The 25,602-nt window shown below is 51.8% G+C and overlaps 6 protein-coding genes across 6 annotated transcripts; 1 reads left to right on the top strand and 5 right to left on the bottom strand.

The window, feature by feature from the left end:
• Positions 1-33: 33 nt before the first annotated feature.
• On the bottom strand, positions 34-3,321 carry ASPACDRAFT_119347 (putative transcription factor (Snd1/p100)). Its single transcript, XM_020196240.1, has 2 exons — positions 2,991-3,321; positions 34-2,771 (listed from the first exon to the last, which is right to left on the bottom strand). The coding sequence occupies exons 1-2, from the start codon at positions 3,126-3,128 to the stop codon at positions 258-260; spliced, it is 2,652 nt and encodes an 883-aa protein (XP_020056043.1). The 5' UTR covers positions 3,129-3,321; the 3' UTR covers positions 34-257.
• A 473-nt stretch (positions 3,322-3,794) lies between these two features.
• sod1 (superoxide dismutase SOD1) lies at positions 3,795-5,000 on the bottom strand. The gene is made up of 4 exons (XM_020205230.1): positions 4,938-5,000; positions 4,209-4,540; positions 4,051-4,147; positions 3,795-3,987 (listed from the first exon to the last, which is right to left on the bottom strand). The coding sequence occupies exons 1-4, from the start codon at positions 4,948-4,950 to the stop codon at positions 3,965-3,967; spliced, it is 465 nt and encodes a 154-aa protein (XP_020056042.1). The 5' UTR covers positions 4,951-5,000; the 3' UTR covers positions 3,795-3,964.
• Positions 5,001-7,010: 2,010 nt separating this feature from the next.
• On the bottom strand, positions 7,011-8,184 carry ASPACDRAFT_60534 (sedoheptulose-7-phosphate:D-glyceraldehyde-3-phosphate transaldolase TAL1; the record flags this gene model as incomplete). Its single annotated transcript, XM_020203568.1, has 4 exons — positions 7,011-7,247; positions 7,319-7,702; positions 7,764-8,078; positions 8,146-8,184. The coding sequence occupies 4 exons, from the start codon at positions 8,182-8,184 to the stop codon at positions 7,011-7,013; spliced, it is 975 nt and encodes a 324-aa protein (XP_020056041.1).
• A 1,278-nt stretch (positions 8,185-9,462) lies between these two features.
• Positions 9,463-17,332, bottom strand: ASPACDRAFT_29074 (Beige/BEACH domain protein; the record flags this gene model as incomplete). The annotated part of the gene is made up of 7 exons (XM_020199608.1): positions 9,463-9,681; positions 9,737-9,949; positions 10,004-10,309; positions 10,367-10,527; positions 10,581-14,364; positions 14,427-14,788; positions 14,851-17,332. 7 exons carry the CDS (start codon positions 17,330-17,332, stop codon positions 9,463-9,465), a joined length of 7,527 nt encoding a protein of 2,508 aa, XP_020056040.1.
• A 3,511-nt stretch (positions 17,333-20,843) lies between these two features.
• ASPACDRAFT_78639 (S8 family peptidase) lies at positions 20,844-22,827 on the top strand. Its single transcript, XM_020205229.1, has 3 exons — positions 20,844-21,319; positions 21,384-22,319; positions 22,376-22,827. The coding sequence occupies exons 1-3, from the start codon at positions 20,945-20,947 to the stop codon at positions 22,550-22,552; spliced, it is 1,488 nt and encodes a 495-aa protein (XP_020056039.1). The 5' UTR covers positions 20,844-20,944; the 3' UTR covers positions 22,553-22,827.
• A 1,198-nt stretch (positions 22,828-24,025) lies between these two features.
• On the bottom strand, positions 24,026-25,418 carry ASPACDRAFT_78637 (putative ubiquitin conjugating enzyme (UbcC)). Its single transcript, XM_020205228.1, has 3 exons — positions 25,185-25,418; positions 24,951-25,077; positions 24,026-24,839 (listed from the first exon to the last, which is right to left on the bottom strand). Exons 1-3 carry the CDS (start codon positions 25,248-25,250, stop codon positions 24,349-24,351), a joined length of 684 nt encoding a protein of 227 aa, XP_020056038.1. The 5' UTR covers positions 25,251-25,418; the 3' UTR covers positions 24,026-24,348.
• Between the last annotated feature and the right edge of the window lie 184 nt (positions 25,419-25,602).

Raw genomic sequence — 25,602 nt, 5'->3', positions numbered from 1 at the left:
TAAATTTAGTTATCGCCCGTGAAACAAGAACGTCATCAGTTTTGATTTCTCCTTATTGGTATCCTTCAACCAGAGTTAAAAAAAAGTGAGGGAGTATCCTAGACTAGCCTAGTAGGTCACATCAAAATAGTTTTCGGGCGAATTAGACAGCCCGATCAGGACCTTACAGTTCCTCGCCCGTGGGAATCAAACGTAAAAGAAGCACCAGCTGCGCAATATTTGTACAGTCAATCCAAATAAAGAAGAGTCCCGCGAGCTTAGTCCTCAGTCAGGTCACCGTACTCCCACATACCGCGTCGCTCCTGCTTGGCTTCATCCTCCATCACACGAAGGTGAGCCAAGGTATCAGCAGCAGCGCGCTCCCAAGCCTTCAACTTCCGCGGGACCATTGCCAGACCCTCCCGAACAATGTCCGCGTTGATGCTGTGGTCCAGATTCTTCGACTCGGTGGGGTCCAGAAGGGTCACATGCAAGGTGCCTTCGGGAGAGACGTAGTCCACGTTGGCCACAAGCTCACGGTTGTAAACTTGCTCCTCGATGAAGCTCACGGTATCCTGCAGGTAGTCCTCGGAGCCGGGGAGCTGAACCAGAGAGAGGACCGCATCAGCAGCCTGAGGGCGAAGTTTCTGAACAGAGAACTGAGGCTGGCTCAGGGGTCGCAGACGAGACCAGGGAAGAACCTCGGAGTTACCGAAGTCGATATACAAGACCTCCGCCTGCTGCTTCTCACGGTCGTTGCGACGAACCTTAGCACGGTACCATTCCCCATCTTCGCTGAACTTGGCCGCCACGAAGTCGCCGGCCTTGGGAGGTCCAGGCAGGGGAGTATCGTTGGCCTTGTTAATGTGGAAAGAGCGGAAGGCACTCATCAACTCGGTGAGGGCCGAAGTACCGGTGCCAATCTGCTGAATCTTGAGGCGACCGTTGGTCGGGTCGACGTAAGTGACCATCACATCGCGGTAATCCTTACGGCGCTGAACATCCTCAACTTCAGCACCGTTGCTGCTGTTGACCGCCTCTTCCTCCTCCTCAACATCCTTGCTAGGATCCCAGTCGTGCCAGAGTCCCTTGCGAGCTTCCTTAGCCCTCTGCTCCGCAGCGAGATATTCGGTGGCGTGACCGGACTGCTCAGCGGAGTAAGCGTGAACAGTAGCGAAACCCTCCTCGAGCAGAATCTTGGTGAAGTTCTCCTTGTTCACATACAGGGTACCAATGAACCCACCGACCTTGTCGATGGTCTCGACGTCGATCTCAACGTCACGCTGCAAGCAGCGTCTGTTAGCCAGGTCATGTGCCTCCTGACCGAAGGGCTCACCGGCTTCGTTGGGGTTACGAGGAGAGCGCGGAGCACGGATACCGGACAGAACGAGGGTGAGCTTGGCGTTCTCGCGAGGCACAAGCACAGTGAAGCGCGAACCGGACTTGACGAAATCGACAATGGCCGGCACCCGCTTCTGCCTTTGAAGGATCGAGACTTCCATCTTGGCCTTCTGGAGGCTCTCGGAGTAATCTTGATACTGCTTGGCCTTGGGTGGCTTGGGCGACCACATGCCCTTGCCCTCGGACTGAGCCTCAGCCTCAGCGAGCATCAGGCTGTCGTATTCCGGCGAACGGTCGTCATCGTCCTGGCGGTGACGGATCACGGAAGCGTAACCCGCCTCGACCAGCGCAAGAGCAATATTGGTGTTTCCTTGTACAACGGTGGCGACGTCTCGCTCCTCATAACCCTCTGTTGCAGGCTTCTTGCCGTTGACAGTAACCTTAACGTGCTTGCCGATGAGCCTCTTGCGAACGAACTCCTTAGCATCGGCAGCGAAGGGCGCCTGCTTGGGATCGGAAGGCTTTGGCTGTCTAACACTGCTCAAGCTGATCTTCTTCTCCTGACCAGCCTTGTTCCTGATGAACAGAGTGTCGGCATTCAACACACGGCTGACGGTGTAGTCCTCAGCGGCCCCGCCTGCAGGACCCTTGGACGCGACGAGACCGGTAAATAAGCCGACTCTGGCATCCTTGGCAGCTTTCTCGGCGCGGCGGAAAGCAGCCATCTCAGTACCCAGGAGGGCTGAGTGGTGATCATGGCAGCGGGCCAAACCAGCCTCGAGCAAGAACTTGGCAACATTTCCGTTGGGATGGAGGACACTGGCGATCAGTTGACCCTGGGGGGTGACACCAAGCAGAGACACCTGAACCTTGCGCTGCAGAATACGGGATTCCACAAACTGGAACGCCTCGTCTCCGTACGGCTCGGCTGCCTGCTCCTTGCCGTCAGCAGTCACCCGCTTGGCCGCAGGCGCCCGGACACCAGCCATGGCAGCGACGACCTGCAGATGTTCCTCTGACGAAAGCAGCAAGCGAAGGACCAAGCGATCACCGTTCAGAACTCTCTCGACAATACCCTCGAGATGCTTGTCCTTCCATTCGTCAACCAGGGACTTGGCGTCTGACAGCTCATAGCTGGTTTCAGTGTGACCCTTGTCCGAGCCAGCCCAGGTTCCCTTGCCTTCCGACCTGGCGTGGTCTTCCAAAGCACGCAGCCGCTCGAGGTAGGCGAGGGTTTCCTCGGACTCATCGCTGCGCTTACCAGCCTCTTCACGAACACGAGTCCATCCCTCTTGCACGCTGATATCCGGCACAGAGACCTCGAAGGTGGGGAGTTGGATTGTGCCGTAGTCACGCTTGGCGCCGGTGGGGATGGTGTACAGGACTTGGAATTGCACTACTTTGCCGACGAGGAGTTCACGGAGGAATTCGCGGGACTGGAAAGCGTATGGCTGCAGGAATTCACCAATTCAGATTAGCAAATGATGCTGCATCATATCTTGGAATGATTTTTTGGCATCGCAACGTGTGGCAACGGGATAAGGGTAGAGGTTCGAATGAGACCGAGTTCACTGCCTCAATGCAAAGGACACATATGCGGGCAACCAGCGGAAGAGGAAAGGTGATCTGATCAACGATCGAGCACCGTGTTCTGAGACAATTCGACTTACCTCATCGCCTTCTCTGCGCAGCCTGGGCGCTGAGACATATGCCAAACTAAGGACGCGTTCCTGGCCGGGATTGGTGATATGCGACAGCACCACCGTGTCGCCGGATAGGACAGATTTCACACGAGCTTCCAGAGGCATTCTGGCGAGAGCTGGCGTAATGGGTGAAGAGGAGATGAAAGTTAAGGTAGAAGGATTTCACCCAGTCAGACTGGCAAGACCTAGGGTAAAACAAATCAAACAAGAGAAAAGGAAAGAAAATGGGATATTGGGGAAAGAGAAAGATCAGGAGAGGCGGAGGGAAAGAGGAGGGTGAACGGGAAGACCAAAGAGCATCGACGGCGGATGCTGCTGATCTGGCCAGGTACAGCACCGGCGGGAGAGCGAGACCAATCGCGTCAAGGCGGAACACCTGACTTTGTGGGGGAGTTTCCGCCTACTGCATTCTAGCCGTTCAACAATGCACTGCACTGTGTGTGCATTGATTGAAAAGATGGATTATACCTTTACAGTGATTGATGGTTATTGCACAACTCCTTGAACTACACAGTGCTGGCAATTGGCAATGTCAAAACAACTCTAGACACCACATCGCCGTGGCGAATTTTGTCTCTCAGAGACCACGTCCGATTGACAGATGCCTCTTGAAAGGCACAGGAACCAGCTTCATTGTATGCCCCCGGCTATTTCTAGTTCGGATACAGCTTAACGTGCTCATCCTAGCACTGCAATATGAGGCACTGGCATCGAGACAGCGCTGGAGTTATGACTCTGGCTACCATCTCCTAACACTACGACACATTGCAAGAAAAGTACTACATGATCGCCAAACACAGGGAATCGTCTGGATTACTCGCATCAAGTCATTCATGCATTCCAATCTGTTTCATGAAATCAATCGGACAATAGCAGACTATTTCCATTCTGGTTAAGCCTTTCGGGCCTAAACTGACAACATAACACAATTATGAATGCACTTAAGCGGCGATACCAATGACACCTATCAAAAAGAAGCAGAGACATGAGTAAAAGTCCACAACAAACCATTAGAGAGACGACTTACCGCAGGCAGGGCGGGGACCAGCGTTACCGGTCTTCTTGGACTCCTCGTTACCACCCTTGCCGAGGTCATCAGTGCCGGCGTGGACGACCAGGGTCCGCTGCATTGCGAATGTCAGTTTGACACTATCAATAGGTGAGTGGGGGTTTGAAAAAACGTACGCCCAGGACGCTCTCGGCACCAATGAGCTTCACAAGCTTGTCCTGCTTGGAGCCGACGGCGTTACCCTCAGCATCGGTCTTGAAGTTGCCCAAGTCACCGACGTGACGCTCAGAGTCCTCGGGGGCACCGTGGGTCTTGCCGAAGGGGTTGAAGTGAGGGCCAGCGGAGGTGCAGCCGTTGGTGTTGTCACCGAACTGGTGAACGTGGAAGCCACGCTCGGCGTTGGCGTCGTGGCCAGTGATGTTCCAGGAGATGGTGGTGGGGGTGTTCTCGTCGGCCTGCTCGAAGGTGACAGTGCCGGAGATCTTAGAGTCTCCACGGAGAACAGCGACTGGTGAGAGGAGGGGGAAGTTTGAGTTAGCCCATGATCTCATCAACTAGAAGCCTTCCAGAAACAGGATCACCCGATCCGAGCTGAGCCAGGACCAGCCGGCTAGCAGGGTTCAATGGGAGCAAAGTGGTGGTTTGTTTTGTCAAGCCAACAGGGGAGGACGAATCAAAGATCCCAGGGACTCAAGTTGGCAGCGCTTCTTCAGAGCTTGTCTGTCCATCGAGCAGGGTCCTCAATCGGTGATAGGTCGGGTGACGCAGGAGGAGAGATCGCAAGGTGCTCAAATCTGCTCACTCAAGGTCCCCTTTCCCCGGGCCGTCGGCCGATCGTGGATCCCATGGAAAGGCGAAGGACCAATAATACGAGGACTAGAAGAAAGAAGTGTATGAAAACTTACCAGCCTTGACCATTTTGACGGTTTGTGAAGGAATTTGATATCTGGGGATTCAGAAACTGGTGAGGAAAGCAAGAGATGGGACGGGAGAAGGGACAGGAGAAAGAGCAAGAGGGGAGAGAGAAGGATTGAGGGAAGAAGTGGAGGAAAGCGAACGAGGGGTAAGCTAAAATGAGCAAAGCACCGAGGAGGAGCACCAACTGCACCGGCAACCAAGCAGTAGCAACGGAGCAGCAGCGGCAGTGGGTTCGGTTTCGACGAGCTTCCAATCTGAGTCGGTTTTACCCCACCTGGCGGGGTTCTCGGGAATGACGTTTTGTTTGTGTCTTCCATCCTCACCTCCGATTCATAAGCAGGTCGGGTCCAGATGCACATCACATACGGTGCATTGAGCACGAGTGTTTCTGTTGACAATGGCTTGCTTTGCCTTCTATAGTGACAAGCCATACTTCATCTGCTCGAATTCTTTCATTTCTCACTTCCCAAGCTGCATTCCTATCAGCAAACCTATTCTCTCCAACCCGCCGCCAACTCTACCACCGAAGCAGTGCGATAAACCCCCAAGAAACATTCCAGCCGGATACAAGACATAAGTAGATGGCGACTTTAACTCTCGCTGAACTTAGGACTGTTTCTTTTGCATGTGAGCTGCCCGATTGCGCACAGCGCTGCTTTTGTATGTACTTCATAGCAGTTCCGGGACACTCACTCATAGCTTACTGAGCACGCACCTGCTCTACTGTACCGAACACAAGTCCTGCGATCATCTTGCCTGCTTGGTAAGCGACAGTCTTAGAGCAGTCTCTTCTTGTCCTGGTCTTCGGAACATGCCGTGATGATATCATATTCCTTCTCCCATCAATGAGGTGCCGTTGACAAGGTTGTGCTTGCGTCCCGGGGGGGTGGGGAAGGGGCGCCTGTCGATGCCGGGATGCCGCCTCAGCTCAACTCGTCCCAGATTGGCCGATCAAGCTGTATGGCGGCGATTCCAAGGTGATCATGTATCGATCACGAGGTTGTCAAGAAAGGAACCTGAGAAAATCATCAGATGTCTGTAGTTGACAGGTGCAGGGTACAGTGTTCAAGTCCGCCACATTGTACTGTATATCTGCATGGTCAAGCAAAGAAACGGGGACCGCGTAGCACATACAGGACACAAGTCATGGTTGTTGCTATGCAAGGGAAGAGTCTCAGCCTACCTAAGTGACTAGATACCAACCCATGATCTATGTAGATATCCTTCAGAACTCGCTCTTCCTCCTTCCTGCAAATCTATATCTCCGGCACAATCTTCCATAAGGTAGTTATAGTGAAGTAGACCCCAAGATCGTCCCGCTGGGAAATACACGCACCCAAAAGTTCACCGCCACGCTCCGCGCAGACCAGCAAAAGCGGCAGCACAGCAGCACCTAAAGGGAAAGACGTGGCTACATCCATCCATGATTTCCCCCCCTTCAGAAAGAGTTGAAGTTCACCCGTGCATGCCACTGACCGGCGATCTCGGAGTTCTTCCTGCCCCCAACGAACCTCCATGAACTCCATTCGCAAGATATACGGTGCATACATCGTATCTTCAATGTTACATCCAGGCGCCCTCTCGTATAATTGATACTCTGCGCAGTTTAGTTTTGTTTTGAAGCCGCCACATCACCATCCACCGTCGGCATGCGGCATGCAAGTCGTGCCCTTGCTGCAGCTGTCATATTGGAGTTCGGACTGACTCGTACCAGGACATTTACCCCACCAGCGGACCCCTTCTTGTACACTATATTCGCTATCAGAACCCTAGTACTTCTAAGAGGAACGTATTACTGAGTAAGAAGAGCAATGCAGTCAATTTACCAAAGCGCTCACTCTAAATGACAATCATCATTTTTGTATCTACCCAGCCCAAATCCAGCTGAACTGCTTCGAAACTCATCAAATTATCATGATCATCAGATTTTTCTTTACACAAGTGGGAATAATATATGGGTCATCACAAAGAAAAGTTTTGAAAATGCGCGCGCATGCATACTCACACACACAATTTAGATCAGCAAAACAGAACGCAGGGGGAAAACAGAATTATTCCATTTATGCCTGGATCTTGGACTTGAGGATGTCCTTGAGGGTGACGGCGTCGGCGGCGAACTTGGAGATACCCTCACGGAGCTTCTCGACGGCCATGGCCTCCTCGTTGAAGTCGAAGCGGAAGAGAGCCTCGTCCTTGATGTAAGAGCGCTGGGGGATATCGAGCTTGCTGGCGTCGGCAGCATCGAGCTTCTTGGGGACGGCCTCGGTGGAGTTGTAGAGGTCCTCAAGGAGGTTGGGCTGTAATCCATGTGGTTAGTGTCTGTGGCGGACTATGATAATGCAGCGCGTGGCGAACGATGGGAACTTACGGAGATGGTCAGGTAGTCGCAGCCAGCCAGCTCGGTGATCTCACCGGTATTACGGAAAGAGGCACCCATGACGATGGTCTTGTAGCCGTACTTCTTGTAGTAGTTGAAGATCTGCTGGACGGACTTGACACCGGGGTCCTCCTGGGCGGTGTAGTCGCGCTTGTGGGCGGCCTTGTACCAGTCGAGGATACGGCCAACGAAGGGAGAGATGAGGTAGGCACCGGCCTCGGCGGCGGCGATGGCCTGAACCTCGGAGAACATGAGGGTAAGGTTGCAGTTGATGCCGTGCTTGGACTGGAGCTCCTCAGCGGCCTTGATACCCTCCCAGGTGGAGGCGATCTTGATCAGGATACGGTCCTTGGAGATACCCTGCTGCTCGTAGAGCTTTACAAGATGTCAGTCTCACATTTTCTCGTCCCTCTCACGGCATGGAAGAGAATCATACCTTGATGAGGTGCAGAGCCTTGTCAATGGAGGCCTGCTTGTCGAAGGAGAAACGGGCATCGACCTCAGTGGAGACCTTGCCGGGGATGATCTTAAGGATCTCCTTGCCGAACTCGACGAGGAGGTTGTCGAGGGTGGCGTCGACCTGCTCGTCGACGGTCTTACCCTCCTTCTTACCCTGCTCGACGGCCTTGTCGATCAGGGAGGCGTACTCGGGCTTCTTGGAGGCAGCCAGGATGAGAGAGGGGTTGGTGGTGGCATCCTGGGGCTTGTACTTGCCAATGGTGGCGAAGTCACCGGAGTCGCAAACGACAACCTATTCAATGAACAAAGATGGTTAGTTGGCAGAATCGCGGGAGTTTGGGCGGGAAGGAATAACATACGGTGCCGGTGGCCTTGAGCTGTTCGAGAGCAGAAGACATTGTGAAAGATGAGTCTGGAAAGGTATGGGGTTGGAAGATTAGAAGTGAATAAGAACTTTTAGATAGATTGAAGAAAGAAGAAAAGGATTAGAGGCGGAATAGGGTAAGAATAAGTAGGGGGAGGGAAGTCAGCGGAGAGGGAAGTGGGAGGGGGAGGGGGGGGTGGGAGTGGTTGAATTGGGAAGGGAAACTGGATGAGCGAATGGTGGGGCAAACAGCTTCCCTCCCCGATGACGCTATGCCTTTCTGCTCGTTTCTGTTGTTGTTAATATTTCCTTCCACTTAACTTCCCTTCCTTCTCTTCTCTTCATCGACCTCTCCATCTACAATGCATACATGCCACCTACGGATTTACTATCACTATCGTTATAGCTCTTACTCAACACGAAGCGCACTAGTCCTACTCAGTGCCTGTATCACCTCTCATTCTCACATCCTACTCCCCCTCCCCATACATACTTCAATTCATGCATTGTTGGTTGGTGCAGACCGGAGCACACTGGGCCGGCAAGACAGCGCCGGGCGGTCCACTCACGCCCGGCTAATCACGACCCCATCCAGGCCCTTTTTGCTTCACCGGAGGTTTCTTCCCCAGCGTGTTTGAGCTGCCGCTGCAGCAACTGTGGGCTCACTGCATGGTCATAGGTACAGTACAGCAGTTATACGGAGCAGTACTCCCCTACCGTTCCCGTCTACCCCTCGGTTGCCCCTCTTTCGGCTTGTTCTGCGGTCTTTGTCTTGGCTCCCGTTGCCTTTGCCCGCTACATTCCAGCTCACTACGGAGTACTCGGATTAACGAGGCAAGATGGTTTTCCGGTTCCAGGATCCCCCTGATCCGCCATTAAAACCGAATTTAACCGTTCTCGAATGATTCTTTGGAGGTAATGCTTCCCATTCAGGACAATATACCCGCCCTTCCGCGACTCCTGGGCCCTCTGTCTAGTCTTGATGTAGTACAACTGCCCCCACACTTCCGTGGCTACCGCAACTTTTTTCTCCGCGTGTCCCCCCCACGGGATCATTTTGGCTATATACAGTGGAGTCTCCAATTTTTGGCATACCCAGAGGGAAAGAATTGCGCTGGAGACCAAAGTGCGCAATTGGAGATTGCATGCCGAAATACTGCCTGGGTGGATCGCAGAAGCTAGGCATCGGGATCCTTATTACCCAGATTCAAAGCACGTCTAGAAATTTCTTCAAGTCTTCTAGCAACGACCAAATGCGTATCGAGTTTCTTTCACAACCTCATCATCGGCGTTGAACACAGCTCCATTCATACTAATCATAAATCAGCATACGATCGACCTTTGCATCACATGCGTGTGTACTCACCACTCTACCAACCTCATCACCGGTATAGACAACATGCGGCAATGCAAGGATGCTGGTGATACCTGCCGAGATGTTGGCGCCGTTGTCACGGAGGTTGTCCACATGATGTAGCTGTCTAATGAGCTCCAACTCAAACCGTCCATGATGGACGATTTTGCTCCAGATCTAAAAGGCATCAGTGACTGTAGGGTTCGGTCGGCACTTGAAGTGAATCACTCACATTGACAACACCCCGTTTATGCCCCGTGAACAGTAGCTCCCGCTCTTGCCACATATTGTTGACTCCCTCGTAGAAGACGCAAGTCATGACTTGGTCATCTGCAGAGTCGCCTACCACCTGCTCAAGTAACAAGGCTCCATTGAGACTGTACAGACTGAGACGATCGCCCCGGCATATCATGATCTCGCCGGTAACGTCGTTGATCTTAGCACACTACTCAAAATGTTAGACATCAGCAAGTCCATCACGTATCCCGGGACAGCTTACATCAACAGGTCCGTTGGCCGGCAGCTCTCGGACAAAACACTGCCGATTGAGATCCCATAGCATGATCTGCCCATCAGTCGAGGCTGACAGGAGCGCACTGAATGACCAGGACACCGCAAGTACGGTGACCGGAGAACGATGCCCGAACAATGACCCGGAGGGCTGTAGGTCCACGCTTTTGCCCGACGAGGTGAAAGTCCAGATCGAGACGGTGCAGTCTGTTCCCGCTGTCACCAACGTCCTCGAGTCGGCGAATAATGCGCACGACAGCTGGCCCGCATGGATGTGCTCGAAATGGCCAAGAAGCTGCAATCGCGTTAGAGGCTACATCGCTCACAGAAACATATGAAATCATTGCCATACCTTGCGGTGATCGGCAGAGTAGAACCTGACGCTGCCATCGAAGAAGCCCCATTCCATGTATTTGTCGTAGCTGGGAGGGATATTCAACCGTAGAGCAGCCGCGCATAGCAGTCGGTCTTGCCTCATCGATAATGAAGAGACCTGCTCGCCGATATCTGCCACTGCTATTAGTACATAACTTGATACCCACCAAAATCCTCTAGATAGGACTCACCAAGAAGAGCAAGAGGGAGCTGAGTCAGCGACTCAGCCAGCCGGTCTAACCGTGACGTCTTCTGTCCTGGATCTTCTCTCTGTGGATGTAGCCGGCTGAAGATCTGGTGAGGCGTTTGGCCAAAATTATGAATGATCCCGATGGTAGCAAGTCGTTCGACAGGGTCTTCAATGGCATCGATGTCTTTGGCACCTTGATAGGAGAGATGGTGAAAGACATTCACTGCCTCAACTGCAGCCTCGCCCTTCTGCTTGCAGCCAAACACCAGGTCGATCCAATGGTGTAGGTTCTGCGTGACGTAGGGGCTTTCGAGAGCTTCTCGATGCTTTGCAATGAAGATCTTAGGGTCACCCTTCGCCCACGGGGGCAATTCCACCGAGTCAATGGCAGTTGTCATATTCTGAAGAAATCCAAAATCAAACTTGTTTGAGTTGGTGAGGAACTCCGGAAGGTAGAAGAACTCTGGAATGAGCTCTCGCACATCGGACATATTACCGCGTGAGGCAGACTCCCAAGCTTTTCCAATCGAATAGAATAAGCGGTCAGCATGATCAAATGTGCCCCCTTGGAGCAGCAGATACGACTTGACGAATGGCTGCAGTCGGATGAGGTAGGAGCTGACGATCATGGCGGAAGAGTAATGAGTGCCGTAGTGAAAAGGCGGCGAATTCTCGTCTGCCATCTCAGCAAAGGCCTTGTAACGCTCCCTAAAGTCCGCTTCGCGCTCCGATGTCTGACAACCCATGGGTTTGGAAAGGTCGCGGAATGTCAGGGGATTGGTTAAGTCCAGTTCCTCACTAGTGTAATCCGCGAGCACCCAGGGGAACACTGGATATTGCGTGAGATCGTTGAACGTTCTCCCAGCTAGTGTGTTGATTAGCATCAGGTAATGGAAGTTGGAAATTTCCCCCTTCGCCCACCTGCGCGTTGCTGGATAAACCGGGGAATGTCCGAAGACACTAGCGAACTTCGAACCCAGTGTTTGTGGTGCATCCTCTTGACTTCTGAGGGTTTCGAATCTCCAAGCATCCTCGGGGCGTGCGTGACCGACACTACCGGTAACCTGAGGAGCTTTGGCGGCGAGTTGACTGAAGAGACTGTCCCGAGCTCGCGACGAGATGAGTGTCAAAAGGTAGCTGGTGCCATCTGAGAAGAAAATCTCCAAGGCGACATCACGGAACAGGAATCTCCTCTTGGAAACGCTGATTAAATCAGACCATTTCCAGCTTCGCGTTTCATGATCTTGCGCTTTGCGTTCCATTGATTCTCGCCCGGCGATCATGCGGACGTAAGGGTCGCGCTCATCCGTTGGCGCTTGCCAGACGTTCACAATTTCACCGTCGGACCTCTGAAAGAAGTTGTCTAGAATGTAGATATGATCTTTACCTTGGATCAAAAGGCCCTCAAATGCCTCCAGACCGATGATCCGGGACATGTTACACACGCCTTCGACTTGATCCCCGCGATGTAAACTGCGCATGACCTTGCGATTCTTATCCTCGTAGTCTTCCAAGTCGGCTTTGGGGTCGTCGATCATCTCAAAGCTTTCTTCCAGCATGCTTCTACCATCAGGACCAATGCTTTGAACATTGGCATCCGCAGCTTCATTGTTCGCAGCCATGGGGGTGAGGTCGAGTGCCTCGGCGCCAGGAGACGGTTGAACCTGTGTGTCTAATTTGATAGCTGGCGGCTCCGATGCTTTCCGCTTGGGCTGATAGTCCTGTCTTTCACTCGAGTCATCTGGAATCAGGCGAAGTCGCATGCGGCTACGTCCTTCCGTCTGGTCGAGACGCCATCTCTTCTCCCGGTCCTCGCTTAAAAGGCCGCCATACCGCCGTAGATCCACAGTTAGCTTGGAGAAAGCTGACCACATGAATGCACTATCGTCTTGCTGATCCTGAAGTGCTCGTTGAGACTTCAGAAACTCGGACGCTGAGATGTTCGAAGCCCAATGAGGGAAGGTTGCCTCATGTTTGCGCGTAACATCATCGCCGAGAACTTCCGCTTGTTTCCACTGCTTCAACCGTTCTTGACGTCTGGCTACCCGCGTTCGCCAAGTAATGTCAATGCTTGTGTTCTCTTCTTGAGCAAATTCTTCCCATTGCTTTGATATGACACCAAAGAAAACCGACTGAAGATCCTCCTTCTGGTCATCGAACCATTGCAGAAATTCGAAATCGTCCATCCCCACCACGGTCTCAAAGCCTGCAGCAAGCCGCTTCTGCAGATTGGTCGAAGCGTGACTTAGAATCGTAGCCATATCAGTGGGCTTTTGGACAAGCAAGATCCTGAAGAGCCCAGCCGCAGCTTGGCGTACTCTTTCGTCTTGATCATCTAACTTGGTGTAAAGTAGATAGCATAGCAAATGCAAATAGTCTGAGCGAGCGTCGCCAGACAAGAGCACGACTTGCCAGTACGACAGGTGGTTCAAGAAGGTCAGTGCATCTGGGCCTTCGGCTTCGGATAGCCCAAGAATGACTAGGCGGAAAACAGTCGTGCGGATTGTCGTAACCGTCTGGCTACATAGCCTGATGGTTTTCATGCGAGAGACATCGGGCCTTTGGAGGTACTCTAAAATCGTCCCTGCGAATTCTAGTGTCGTGGTTACTCCATCGATGAACCAACCTTCGAAGACAGCTTCTCCGAGATGTGTCACGAACCGACCGATGTTTGTTAGAACGCGCGGCTCGGCCAGATCTTCGGGCCTCGTAACGAAATGTTTCTTGAGAGTAGAAAGAAGATGTGCCATCACCCAAGAGTTAAAGTGTGCTCGATGCTCCGTGGACCCAGGAGGGGACTTCGTGTATATGCCAAGACCAGAGAAGTCTTTCTTCTCCATGATCTGCGCAAAGAAAACTGGAATAATCAAATCGAGCACACCGATGACTGAGGAATGGTCCATGACGCCTTTCAGTTCAATTTCCTTCGGGCTGCACGCATGGGCTATACGTGCAGAAGACGGCATGTGCTTGCCCTTGTCGGATGAAACAAGAATAAAGGACGATGTTCGGCCGAGTGACCTACCAAGACCATCGCGGCTCCCTGGTTGCTCCACCGTTGTTGTCCGTAGCTCGCTGACACCTCTAGAGCGTGGACGTATGACTAGATTGTGGTCGCCGAAGCCAAGGCTATTTGCACGAGGATGTATTTCAACATCTGCGCTTTCCGGGGCTGAGCCAGTAACCACTGGAAATAGCGCCAATAGTAGACATCGAGCATATTCCGGTTGTGTTGTAAAATCACGAAAGTTCTGTGATTTCTCTTGAAGAGTCGAAAAAAATTCAACAACGGTTTTCAGAAGCAGGATCTTCTCAGTTGTGGTAGTTGCACTCTTATGGGCCAACACTGAGGGGTGGGTCGTGTTTGTCAAACCGTTCTCAGGTCCTTCGCCAGACTTTGTGCTTGGTTGCATAGAGCCGTCTGCGGACACTGTTTGCTCCATGGAGATCTGCATCAACTCAGTAATGACAGGGAATATCTCAGGGAACATTATTTGTAATGGAGTGCCCGCTGACAACATTTCCATTAAGCCGTCTTTGTCAAATGATCTATCAATGTTCATTTTGCCGACGTCTTGACCAAAGAATATGGCAAAGCAAAGTGACCAGATGGCAGGTATGTGCCACCATCTCTTCAAGTAATGGCGCATGAGGACGTAGCCCCCTGTCTTATCAGTGAACTTTTTACAGTAACTACCTCCATGAGTGATAAGGAGGCGAGCGATAATTTGGAGCGCCGCTACTACAATCTCAGGGTCGTCCTCGCACAAGAGGTACAACAACCACTATAGAATAGTCAGACACTCCCATCCACTGGAAATGTGATGAGCAGGCGTCTTTGACATACCTTGTTTGTCACAGCCCTAGCAAATTTCCTGATAGGACTAAGGTCATTTGCGTTGCAGAGCATAGAACAGTACATGCGAAGCATTTCTGCGGCGATCGTAGGGCTAGGAACGTATGCCACATTGTTATTGAGGACCTGCTGTTGCCGCACGCCGGTATTAAAGCGCATGCTCCTCTTTTTCTGAAGTCTCATGGGTTCCCGTGGCTTATGTATGGCATAAGTGATAAACAGAGCTAGTGAGCGAAGCAGATCTGCTGATAAGCAGCTCTCCATCAGAGATTTAAAGGCAGGAATGAAAAGGACCAATGCTTCGTGGGTAAAATCCTCCCCCTTAAGGGCTTCGAGCAATTTCTTGTTGACACCTATCTTTGGTTAGCAAAGATGTGCTATCATGATCTTGGCATTGACGAAAAGGAGAGCTCACGCATTCTAGCAAGTCGTTTCGCATTAAAACGACGAAACTGGCTTTCGCTGGCGAAGACACGGAATTGGGCATAGTAGAGTTCGAGTAATTGTATATCGCCGAACCTCCAGATCTCCAAGTCGACAAGCAGCACTCTGTATGCGAGAGGGTTGGTGATCATGGACCGCTCGGTCTGTTCAAAGTCGTACCCAACAAACTTCAGTGTCAGACGAAGAAGTTCCAGGGCCAACGCGGATCGCTCCTCCTGACTGAAGCAGACAGTCGATGACTTTGAGGAACCCCCAGAAGTAACCCCAAGCTTTTCGCGCAGCAGCGCTGCAAGTATACCATAACCATTTTCTTTCTCCATTGCTTCACTGTTACGCCAATTGTCCTGAACAGCCTCGTAAATAGCCTCAACCGCCAGAAGGGTTGCTTCCGCAGTACCGGCTGCATGGAGAAGGCTCAGATGTATCGCCGCGCAGCCGCCAATACACCAACTTGCATCGTCCAAAGAGTGCGGTACCGCAACAACAGGGTCGCCCGTCAACACACCCACGCCATGGGGTTGAGTCAATGCATCGTTTATAGCAGGAGTAGCACCGTTTACCGCTACTGCATTCCCACCTGCTTTTGTCATCTGATGCAGATTCCGTGCGGCTTGTTTGGACAATGACTTGAGCAACCGGGTTTCATCGACGGTATTGCTGTCATCATCATCCAAGACAGACAGCGGAGAGACGTTGATGATGATGGAGCTCTCTTGGATGAGGGTACTAGCGCGTTTCCGGATAGCGGTGACAATATCTGATTGCTCTTCCTTACCAGGATGCAGGTGCTCGTTGCGTAGATTCAAGGAGGCCGAGGCCTTGTAGGTCTGGAAAGAGCCAAGACAGTCCTGAAAGTTGCCGTAATAGCGGGGCCCAAGATTGTAGAAGACAGAAATCAGGTCATCGCTGTAAGCTTCTTCGAAGAGGATAGCACTAGCCAGAGACCATCGAGAGGTAGATACCCCTCTTCCCAGCCTCATTGCTAGATCCTGAGGTGTGCCCAGAAATGCCTGGACCCGTGGCGACCGATTTGGGGAACTTGCGACAGGCATGCACGGATATTCTATCTTCAGCTGTTCCACAAACTCGCCATCGATGAACAAGGAGGCACGAGAGTACGACGGCGGTCTAGGCTTCTTGTGAACCACACAAATATGGTACCATCGGCTAGGCTCGAAAGCAACGGATTTGAATCGGACACTAGGCCGTGCTCCCTTGATTGAAGTCTGCAGGATGAAGTTACGCGTATCCTTTTCAAGATAGGCCAGCAAGAAGCAGGTCTGCGTGGGGTCAAATGCCCCAAATATTGTGGTGTGTGTGTTCGAGTCAAATTGATCGAAACGCGCCCATACTGACAAAGTGTAACCAGACGAAGTTGCCGGGGGGAACAAGCGACCCATGGTAGAGAATTCTATCGAGCAGAAGCCATGCAATGACAGATCAAACTGTATGAAAGGGGGCCCTTTCGAGCGTTTGAGAACATCCACCAGGAACTGTAGAACTTTGGGACAGTCATGTGCCCTCCTATAGATGTACACTGCATCGTCTAGCTTGCCGACACCTTGAGCGCATAATAACTGTCCTAATTCCTGGTATAGGAGCCTCTCCGATTCCGAGAGCTCGTCACTGAAAAGGAGAGGAAGGATCAAAGAGAGTGCTCCGGCATTGTGTAATGTGGTGATATTCCGCTGGGACTGAGAGGCCAGCTGAGACAGGCATGCAGGAACAGCAAGTTTCTGGACGTTGTGGTCAGACGGCGAGGCTGACGTCTGGCGCAGCCATACACGGATAAAAGGTTCCAGCAATTCAGGTACTTCAACGGTCTCAGACTGTCCTACGCATCGATCCACTTCTGACCGGATCTGATCAGGTAGTAGTTCGGAGGCCGATCGCAATTTTGTCTCTAACGTTGTGAAGATACTGGAGACCGCCTCCTGGCAAAGAGCCGCTGCCAGAATTCCGCTATAAATTTGCTCTGTGTCACCCCGCACGCCATCTGCCTTCTTCGCTATGATCGCGAATATGTCCTCCAAGGTTGCTCGTCCTCCTCCAGAGATCCGAGTCGCAAAGTGTCGCTTGTTTCCATAATGGTCCTTCAATGCTTCTGCCAACACCGCCAATGTATCCTTGAAGAGTGCCAATAGTGACTTCCTCTGATCTTGCGAAACTTGCTCTGGATCATATAACTCCGCAATCTTCCGGAGGAGGTTGATCAGACACTGAAAGCCATGCAGTTGTCGAAAGTACTCCTTAGCCTCTCGTGGATGGTCGTCATCGATAAATGTGTGGCGGAGACGGAGCAAACATTCGGTTGCCGAAAGTGCTAGCTGGGAGTCTATCGCATGCCCGCTGGCGATAGTTTTCAGCTCCTCGATGACTGGAGTCAACTCGACGGCCGGCCGTACGATAGACGAGGAAGGTGACGGTGAGAGAAGGGAAGTAGTCTGGCTCATTGCGTCGCAGAATATTTTAACCCCGGCTCCCTACCTGACGGCTAGTGACCATCAGACACCATAAACCTTCGCTGAGTGTGATGGTGAAGACGGTCTGCATTGGTAGGTGTGGTAGCGGGTTCGTGGCCGACCTGAATCAGTTTGCACACGCACACACCTGCCGATTCATAGGACGACCGGAGAAGGAGAGGGGAATGGAGGGGATGAGAAGCAAGGACGGGTCGGTTGCAGGAGAGAGGAGATCGGCGAGCGAATGTGCGTTCCGTGAGGAGTCAACGGAGTTAGAGGTTCTGTCGAGATCCACCAGGGACTGGGAACGAGAGTGGGTGCGCTCTGTTGTTTCACGGGGGGGTGGTGTTCGGAAGGCAAGGCGACGGGTACCTAGTTTTGTGAGTCGTCTGCGGCGCGGGGAGAAAGAACTCGTATTCTTTCGAATGGATAGAGAAAAAAGAACACACTTTGTATGTACTGTAGAGCGGTGGGTGAATTGGTTCAACTAAGCCAACGTCACTTCCAACGGAACCATGGCGGGGGAGGAAAGGCTACGGGGAGCTGGGATCGGAGCAGTCCAGGTTCTTTTTCCGCCCAGCAAAACTGCTCGCACTGATTCCTTGCCCTACGCGCTTGAACGACGGCTGTCTCGGCTGGACTGAGCTATTCTAGTTTCTCAATCATGTCTCCACTATCAGGAAGAATGGATAAGATCCATTGGATTCCAGCTGAACTCGTGGCCCACTCGAGCTTATCAAGAGACGGTGCCGCTTTTACAATGTATGCCATGTCGACACCTCAGGCCTACATAGAGGATGGCATCAGCACGATTCATGGGAGGAAGCTTCATTAGGAGACTCGACAACATCGAGCACTTATGTCTTGTCCCTCTTTGAAAGCATGTTTCACCGACACATATCTCTTCTAAGAAGGGTTTGCTGCTCTCATGGCTATCCTTGGGTCCTGGGATAAATGATGAAACCATGGGCTTCGCATGACACTCGAGTCAACTCGAAGAGGCCGCGCGGTCATTCCACCTCCATTTCCAATGCCTTGGTCAGCCTCGCACAGCTGTCTCCTGGACCTTAGCTCACAGCAAGAGCATCAGTAACTTATATGCTGTCAGCTTGGATGGAGATTTGGCGATTGTTGAGGCCTGGCACAATGCCGAGGCGTTGACCATTAGGGAGCGGGACTTGTCTCTTGAAGTGCAAACACGTTTTGGTACTCGTACTTCGGAATAGTTCAATTCCTCCTTACTGAAGCCTGCCTTAGAGATGACACCTGCAGCCCTTAACACGTTTAACTTCGGCATCACGAAATGGATATGGCCCGATATTGTCATTCTTCGAAATGGCGATATTGTTCAAGATATGTTGTCAGGTCCTCCTTGCTGTGATGAAGCAACCGAGTAACTAAAGCATTTGTCTCAAGTCCTTGCTTGCTAGCGATGACGCGATGCATTTTCACCATATTGACCGGTCTTCTTCACATTCATTATGATCAACAATACACATGGCGGAAGGTGTTCACTGAGAAGTTCATCAATAGTTTACGCTAGTTACAGCTCTGAATGACGAATGGGTTGAGCTAATCACCAGTAGGCTACACAAGACGAAGTTACTCTACCTGAAGCAAATTCGATATGCCGGACAACGGAGTTATATAGTCACTCCCATGTCATTGTGCCACTGCCTCATGAACTTAATGAAGAACCCTGTTCTCGAACCTAGCAATCAGACCAGTCGAGCAGATTTCTAGCTTTTGAATGTCGTTTTTCAGTGACTCATATACGAGTATGCCCGGTCGTTACATTTTCTTATATCAGAACGAGGCTCTTATCAGACAGACCAGAAAATATTATCAGAACAAAAAAAAAAAAAAAACCAAGGAAATGAAGCCATCATGGAAACTCCGGAAGCTGGCCTTCTTCTCCTTCATCCTCGTACAGATTTGAGTTCCTGATGTGCCTTTGTCACCGTATGTTGCAATCATTGACTTTCCGACACTTGCAGCCCACCCAAGGGACTAGGCCGATCAATCTCAAGATTGAAAAGAGTGGCGTCGGGGCACAATGACTGGTTCACTGCCTCAGCCTCGAGCATCCATGGACGGTCGGAAGGTGAATCCAGCGGTTACTCCAGTCAGCGATGCAGGTGACACAAGCGATCAACCGCAGTCAAGACGATGATTGGTGTGAAGTGGGCCTTGATAAGCACCGAGCGGTCTTATCTATCCAACATTACAGGAGGTCCAAGGGCGATGATACAGTGGACAGTAATGTAAGTTAATTCTTGGTAAGACCCCTTCCCGGAGGAGCAGGAGTCAGCCGAGCACTTCCAAGGACTCTCCGAGCACGCGACTCCGGGTTGCCTGGGTGCCGAGCGCGCGCTGCCTACCTTGTTAATGGTGGCGGGTAGTAGTTGGTTACATACCAGTCAGATCAGGGCCAGGTACGTACCTGCAGTCCAGGGTCGGTTGCTCAATTCCGCAACAAGAGGAGCTGATTGAGTTGATTGAGCTGGCTGAGGCGGGTAAGCTTGAAGAGCTTGTATGCAGGGTCATTCGATCACACAACCGATAGCACACAAGCTTTAAATTAACGATGATCGTGAAGAGGGTCATTCAGAGAATCAAGTTATGTCAGTAACAATGTTAGTGTACTATAGGACTCGAACAAGTAGGATGGTTGATTGGGGGGGTGGCTGACCTATTCTTGAGTCACCCACCGCCCCCTCTCCCCTCGAGCTCTAAGGGCTACTGGCAACTGGCTCCAAGGGTACCTCCTCGTCACCCACCCGCCAGCGGCAAGCACATGTATCTCCCCTCTAGTAGGTCAACTAGTACTCGAGTAGGTAACGAGGGATGCAAGCTGCGCCCCAGTTCGCCTCATTATAGCTATTCCTGATATCTCAGATATTCCGAATCGCAGAATGGAGTTTCCGTAATCATGAACAGGCAGACAAGTAGAACCTATCAGCCTCTCTTACGTATACCCTCGGGATGTTTTAACGTTCCCCGGCCACGATAGGCTGGGGGATTCTCCGTTTACCGCCGTACTGTAACTCCCATACGCCAGTGTAGAGCAAGTGAGACTGTGAGTAAGGTAAACTGTAAACTGAAAACTAAAAGGTCAAGGTAAACTTACCTCTTTTGTATGTTTCTTTCCAGTTTACCCCAGAATCCGTTGCCAACCTTGGAGCCCGCGCTAATCACCGGGGCCCGATCGACACTAAAGACCGAGAGAACCAAATGAATCTGCTGTGTCATCCGGTCATCCATTGTAAACATGGTAAATATGGTAAATTACCGTATGCCGGTTGCATCATCACCTGCTGCCCTTGCCTCTTGTTAGGATAAGCAGTCCCCATCTCCACCTCCATCCGCCCTTCTCCTCATCTCCTCGCCCTCCCTCCTCTTCTTAATCAACTAACTCCCATCCTCCGCCCTCCCTTCCATTCCTCCTTCATCTTTATCTTTGTCAACCCTCCTATCTTCCAGTTCCTTTTTCCCTTTTCCATCTCTCATTCCTTCCGTCTTTCCTCTTCCCCTCCCTCCCTGCCCTCATCGCTTCCCTCCTTTACACTGCCCTGAGCTTCCATCTTACCCCATACACTCATCATGAAGGGCATCCTCGGCCTTTCCGTGCTCCCGCTGCTGGCGGCTGCATCGCCTGTCTTTGTTGATTCCATCCACAATGGAGCAGCTCCCATTCTCTCCGCATCCAACGCAAAGGAGGTTCCCGATTCATACATTGTTGTTTTCAAGAAGCACGTCACCTCGGTCTCGGCCGCCGCTCACCACAGCTGGGTGCAGGACATCCACTCCTCTCAAAGCCAAAGCCAGCGGACCGAGCTGAAGAAGCGATCGCTCTTTGACTTTGGCGAAGAAGTCTATCTTGGTCTCAAGAACACCTTCGACATCGGTGGCTCCGTGATCGGTTACAGCGGCCACTTCCACGAGGATGTTATCGAGCAGGTCCGCATGCATCCTGATGTAAGTTCTCTGCCGTCTCTGCCATCGCCATATCAACCCCATCTAATCGATCTTGCGTAAACAGGTCGCTTACATCGAGAGAGACTCCGAGGTTCACACCATGGAGGTGAATACTGAGAAGAACGCACCCTGGGGATTGGCCCGTATCTCCCACCGTGATAGCCTCACCTTTGGCACATTCAACAAGTACCTGTACGACTCTGAGGGCGGTGAGGGCGTTGATGCCTACACCATTGATACCGGCATCAACGTCGACCATGAGGACTTTGAGGACCGTGCCACTTGGGGCAAGACCATCCCTACCAATGACGAGGACCTTGACGGCAATGGTCACGGAACTCACTGCTCTGGTACCATTGCCGGTAAGAAGTACGGTGTGGCCAAGAAGGCCAACCTCTACGCCGTCAAGGTCCTGAGATCGAGCGGCTCTGGCACGATGTCCGACGTCGTTCAGGGTGTCGAGTGGGCTGTTGAGTCCCACCTGAAGAAGGCCAAGGATGCTAAGGCCGGTAAGGTTAAGGGTTTCAAGGGTAGTGTTGCCAACATGAGTCTGGGTGGTGGCAAATCCAAGACTCTCGAGGATGCTGTCAACGCTGGTGTTGAGGCTGGCCTTCACTTTGCTGTTGCCGCCGGCAATGACAACGCTGACGCTTGCAACTACTCTCCCGCTGCTGCTGAAAATGCCATCACTGTCGGTGCTTCGACCCTCGGCGACGAGCGTGCTTACTTCTCCAACTACGGCAAGTGCACCGACATTTTCGCTCCTGGTCTGAACATCCTGTCCACCTGGATTGGCAGCAAGCACGCCACCAACACCATCTCTGGTACCTCCATGGCCTCTCCTCACATCTGCGGTCTCTTGGCCTACTTCGTCTCCCTTCAGCCTGATGCCGACTCTGCTTTCGCTGCTGGCGAGCTCACTCCTGCCAAGCTCAAGAAGGACTTGATCTCCATTGCCACTCAGGGCGCCCTTACTGACATCCCATCGGATACCCCTAACGTAAGTTGGCCGCGTTCTCCACACTCTGGAAGTAATTGTGACTGATTATTCTATAGCTCCTCGCCTGGAACGGCGGTGGCTCCAGCAACTACACCGACATTGTTGCCAACGGTGGCTACAAGGTCTCCACCATCAAGGATCGCTTTGAGAACCTGGTTGACAAGGCTGAGAAGATGCTCTCTGAGGAGCTTGGCGCTATCTACAGCGAGATCCAGGACGCCGTCATTGCATAGATTTGTCTTTTTTTTTTTTTTTTTGTTTTCACAGACCTAGTTTGAGTTTTTGACGTCAAGACAAGACAGCTTGAGATCAAGACAAGAGCAGGTCGGACATTGGCGCTGACTTTTTTTATCCTATTGCTTTGGAGTTGATGCATTGAGTGCGTCAATCGTACCATCCTGACGTTATCCGCCCGCCTGACCTATCCTTATGGTAGTATACATGTCGCGAAGAACCTATGACGCTTTGATTTAGAATTATTGGGTGCTTTTACCATATTGTCAATTTGTTACGATCAGTAGAGAAATGGTATCTTGCTGATGAAGATCAGTCAATGTAGTTTCAAGGGGAGAACATCTGTATCTTGTGTTGTGACTGCCTGACGAGAGTGGAGCGTGAGCGTATCACATGTTACGTACGGAGCAGATAGCTTCGGTTCCTCATCGTCGATAAGCAATTGAGTTCTTTACTGTACTGTACATGCATACATATGTACACCTTACTGAAACACTGAGTGAGTGAGTGATTTCGATCTTGCTCCTACGCCTGACCTGACACCTACATCTGTATTGAGCAATGCGCTTCTCACTATTCTAGCGGTAGCTCAGCGCCCATTCACGACGCCGGATTATACTGACTGTACTATACAGTGCAAAGCACCGAAGGTCAGGTCCTACTCATACGTAAGTTCCCCTCCTGATAAGCCCCGAACTCCACTTATCCATCCATCCACATGATCCCCCCCCTTCGAATAAGTCAATGGCACCTGCACTCTCTCATTCGAACCGGCTGAATAACCTCACGTTCCTATCTTCGCACCTTTACATTTAAAGAGTCTCAGCACAGATGCTAGTCTCATTCTTTGTAATCAATCCTCTCTCGATACCGCAGGCGCAAAGCATAGCATTTGAAATACAAGCTACATATACGTTACCGTGTACTGTACCAGGTCGCTACGAACCTCTCCCCAGGAACGGTAGCTTTGCTTTACTTTCCTCACCGCGCGAGAGCTACTAAGCTTAGCTTTGGCAGGATTATGCATGTAATGAGAAGGGGTAGGGGAGGGGGAAGGAATGAGGAAGATCGACGGGCCTCGGACTATCACCCCTCTCTCTCTTGGGTCTCTTCCCCTCCCGCGTGATGGTATCATCAGGACGGACGGTCAGGCACCGGGAGTCCATACAGTAAGTATGCTACATGCTAACTAGTAGAGTGCTAAGTCGGAGGCGTTCGGAGTGTCCCCCGCTCCGCTGGGATGTCGCTGGATTGAGATATGATCGGCTGGAAGATTACTCAATACTCTCACTGGTGGTGGTGGATGACATTCCTGTCCCGTGGAGGGGTGACATCATCTTCTTTGGATTCTCTGCTTCGGTTGGGTTTCCGCGTGGACGTGTTTTGATTACTCTGCTTGGGTAGTCGTTGTTATACTGTGTTATACTGTGTTACGCGGGGAGTTTTGACCGAGGGATTTGGGATTCGACGATGATGAGAGTAAGTGATGGCTGTAAGATATATGTATGCATGCATGCATTGAAAAGAGAACACACCCCGTCCGTCCATGCTCTGCAGATGAAGTGGATGTGTAAATCACAAATAGAAATATGCTGCTCCGTGGCCTATATCGTCCGTCCAATGCGCCTCGCTATGCCGATTATAAGACAGAAGAAAGAGAAAAAAAAATAAGGCAGAAAGAAACCAAAGAACCCAATGTGTTCCAAGCGCCGGATCCAGGAGGCGAGAGTAAGTCTGGCGGATTTGCCCGTCGCAAACCCACAATGTACAGGGGAGCTCCGGATTAGGTCTCTCCTCAAGCCTTGTTGACTAGCTCATCTTCCTCCTCACTACCCGTCTCCTGGTCGTCATCATCCACATCCAGATCCTCGTCGGAGTCGCTGCCTCCGAACACGTCGTCGTCGACATCGCTCTCCGCCCAGAAGTCGGAGTCGTCCTTCTCGATGGCCCTGGCCGTCGAGGTCGTGTGGTGGGTGGGCATGACAAACCCCTCGGGGATGTCCTTCTTCGAATCTTCCACGTGCTGACGGACGATCGACTTGTAATGCTCGGGGTTCTTGCGGAGCATCACCGAGGCGTCCACGTTGGCGGGCGAGGAGATCTCTGCGTCGTCGAGCAGCGAGAGGATGGATATGAGGACGGATTCGACTCGCTGAGCCGGTGACCATCGCTCCGAGGCTAATTCTCCCGACATTTCGTCCTCGCCGGGGGCGTGGAGGATGGAAATGCACAGTTTGCCGTCTTTGTAGATGTTCGGGTGATAGAGAGGACGAAGAAATCGGAACTCTGTATGATGAAGGGATCTCAGGTTAGTCGATTTGCGCATTTGCATTGTGAGAAGGGAAGGGAGGGGCAAGGCGCTTATGGCCCAGGCGTAGCGAACACGGGCTGACCAACCTGGAGGGGAATAAGGGTAGTTGCTCGGAAACTTCATTGAGGCCTTGAAGTATCCGCCATAGTAGAGCGAATCTGGGTTGAGGACGATCAGGCCCACGTTCCAGTTTAGAATGTTCTGTTCATCGATCTGGAAGCGGAATCCGGTCAGTATCTTCACGATAAGGGGGAGTGGTCCGCGGTTAGGTGGATAGTCCGCGACATGTTAACCTAGACAAGAAATTCATGGGAACATACCTCGATATTAACCCATGGCTCTTGCGACAACGACTTGTACTCGTTCATCAAGATGCGTTCCACCATGGTGAGCGACGGCAAGGCAGGGGTGGCGGGCGGGGAGTAGCCACAGATATCAAGGGGTACAAAGAATATATACAGATCCCTAGTGGTGAAGCAGCGTGGTTGAAGATATTTACCGTAAATCGCTCCCTTAGGATTCTGAAGATCAAGTAGATAGGCAGTAGTGGTGGTGAGAGACACGATCTTGTGAGGGGAGACAAGTTGGAGTGAGGGTCATTGTCCGGCAAGAGACGCCGCTCGGTGAAAGAGGCCGCTAGTCCCGCTGTGGCAATCCATGCTATCCCACGCGCAACGGAAGGTCCCGGGGGAGTGGCGTGCCCGATTTCCTCATCACTTCCTTAGAAATCCGATGGAA

This window comes from Aspergillus aculeatus, assembly GCF_001890905.1.
Source record: "Aspergillus aculeatus ATCC 16872 unplaced genomic scaffold ASPACscaffold_8, whole genome shotgun sequence".
Lineage (NCBI taxonomy): Eukaryota > Fungi > Ascomycota > Eurotiomycetes > Eurotiales > Aspergillaceae > Aspergillus > Aspergillus aculeatus.
Note: the sequence above shows the minus strand (reverse complement) of the source record. Positions and strands in the feature narration are given on the sequence as shown.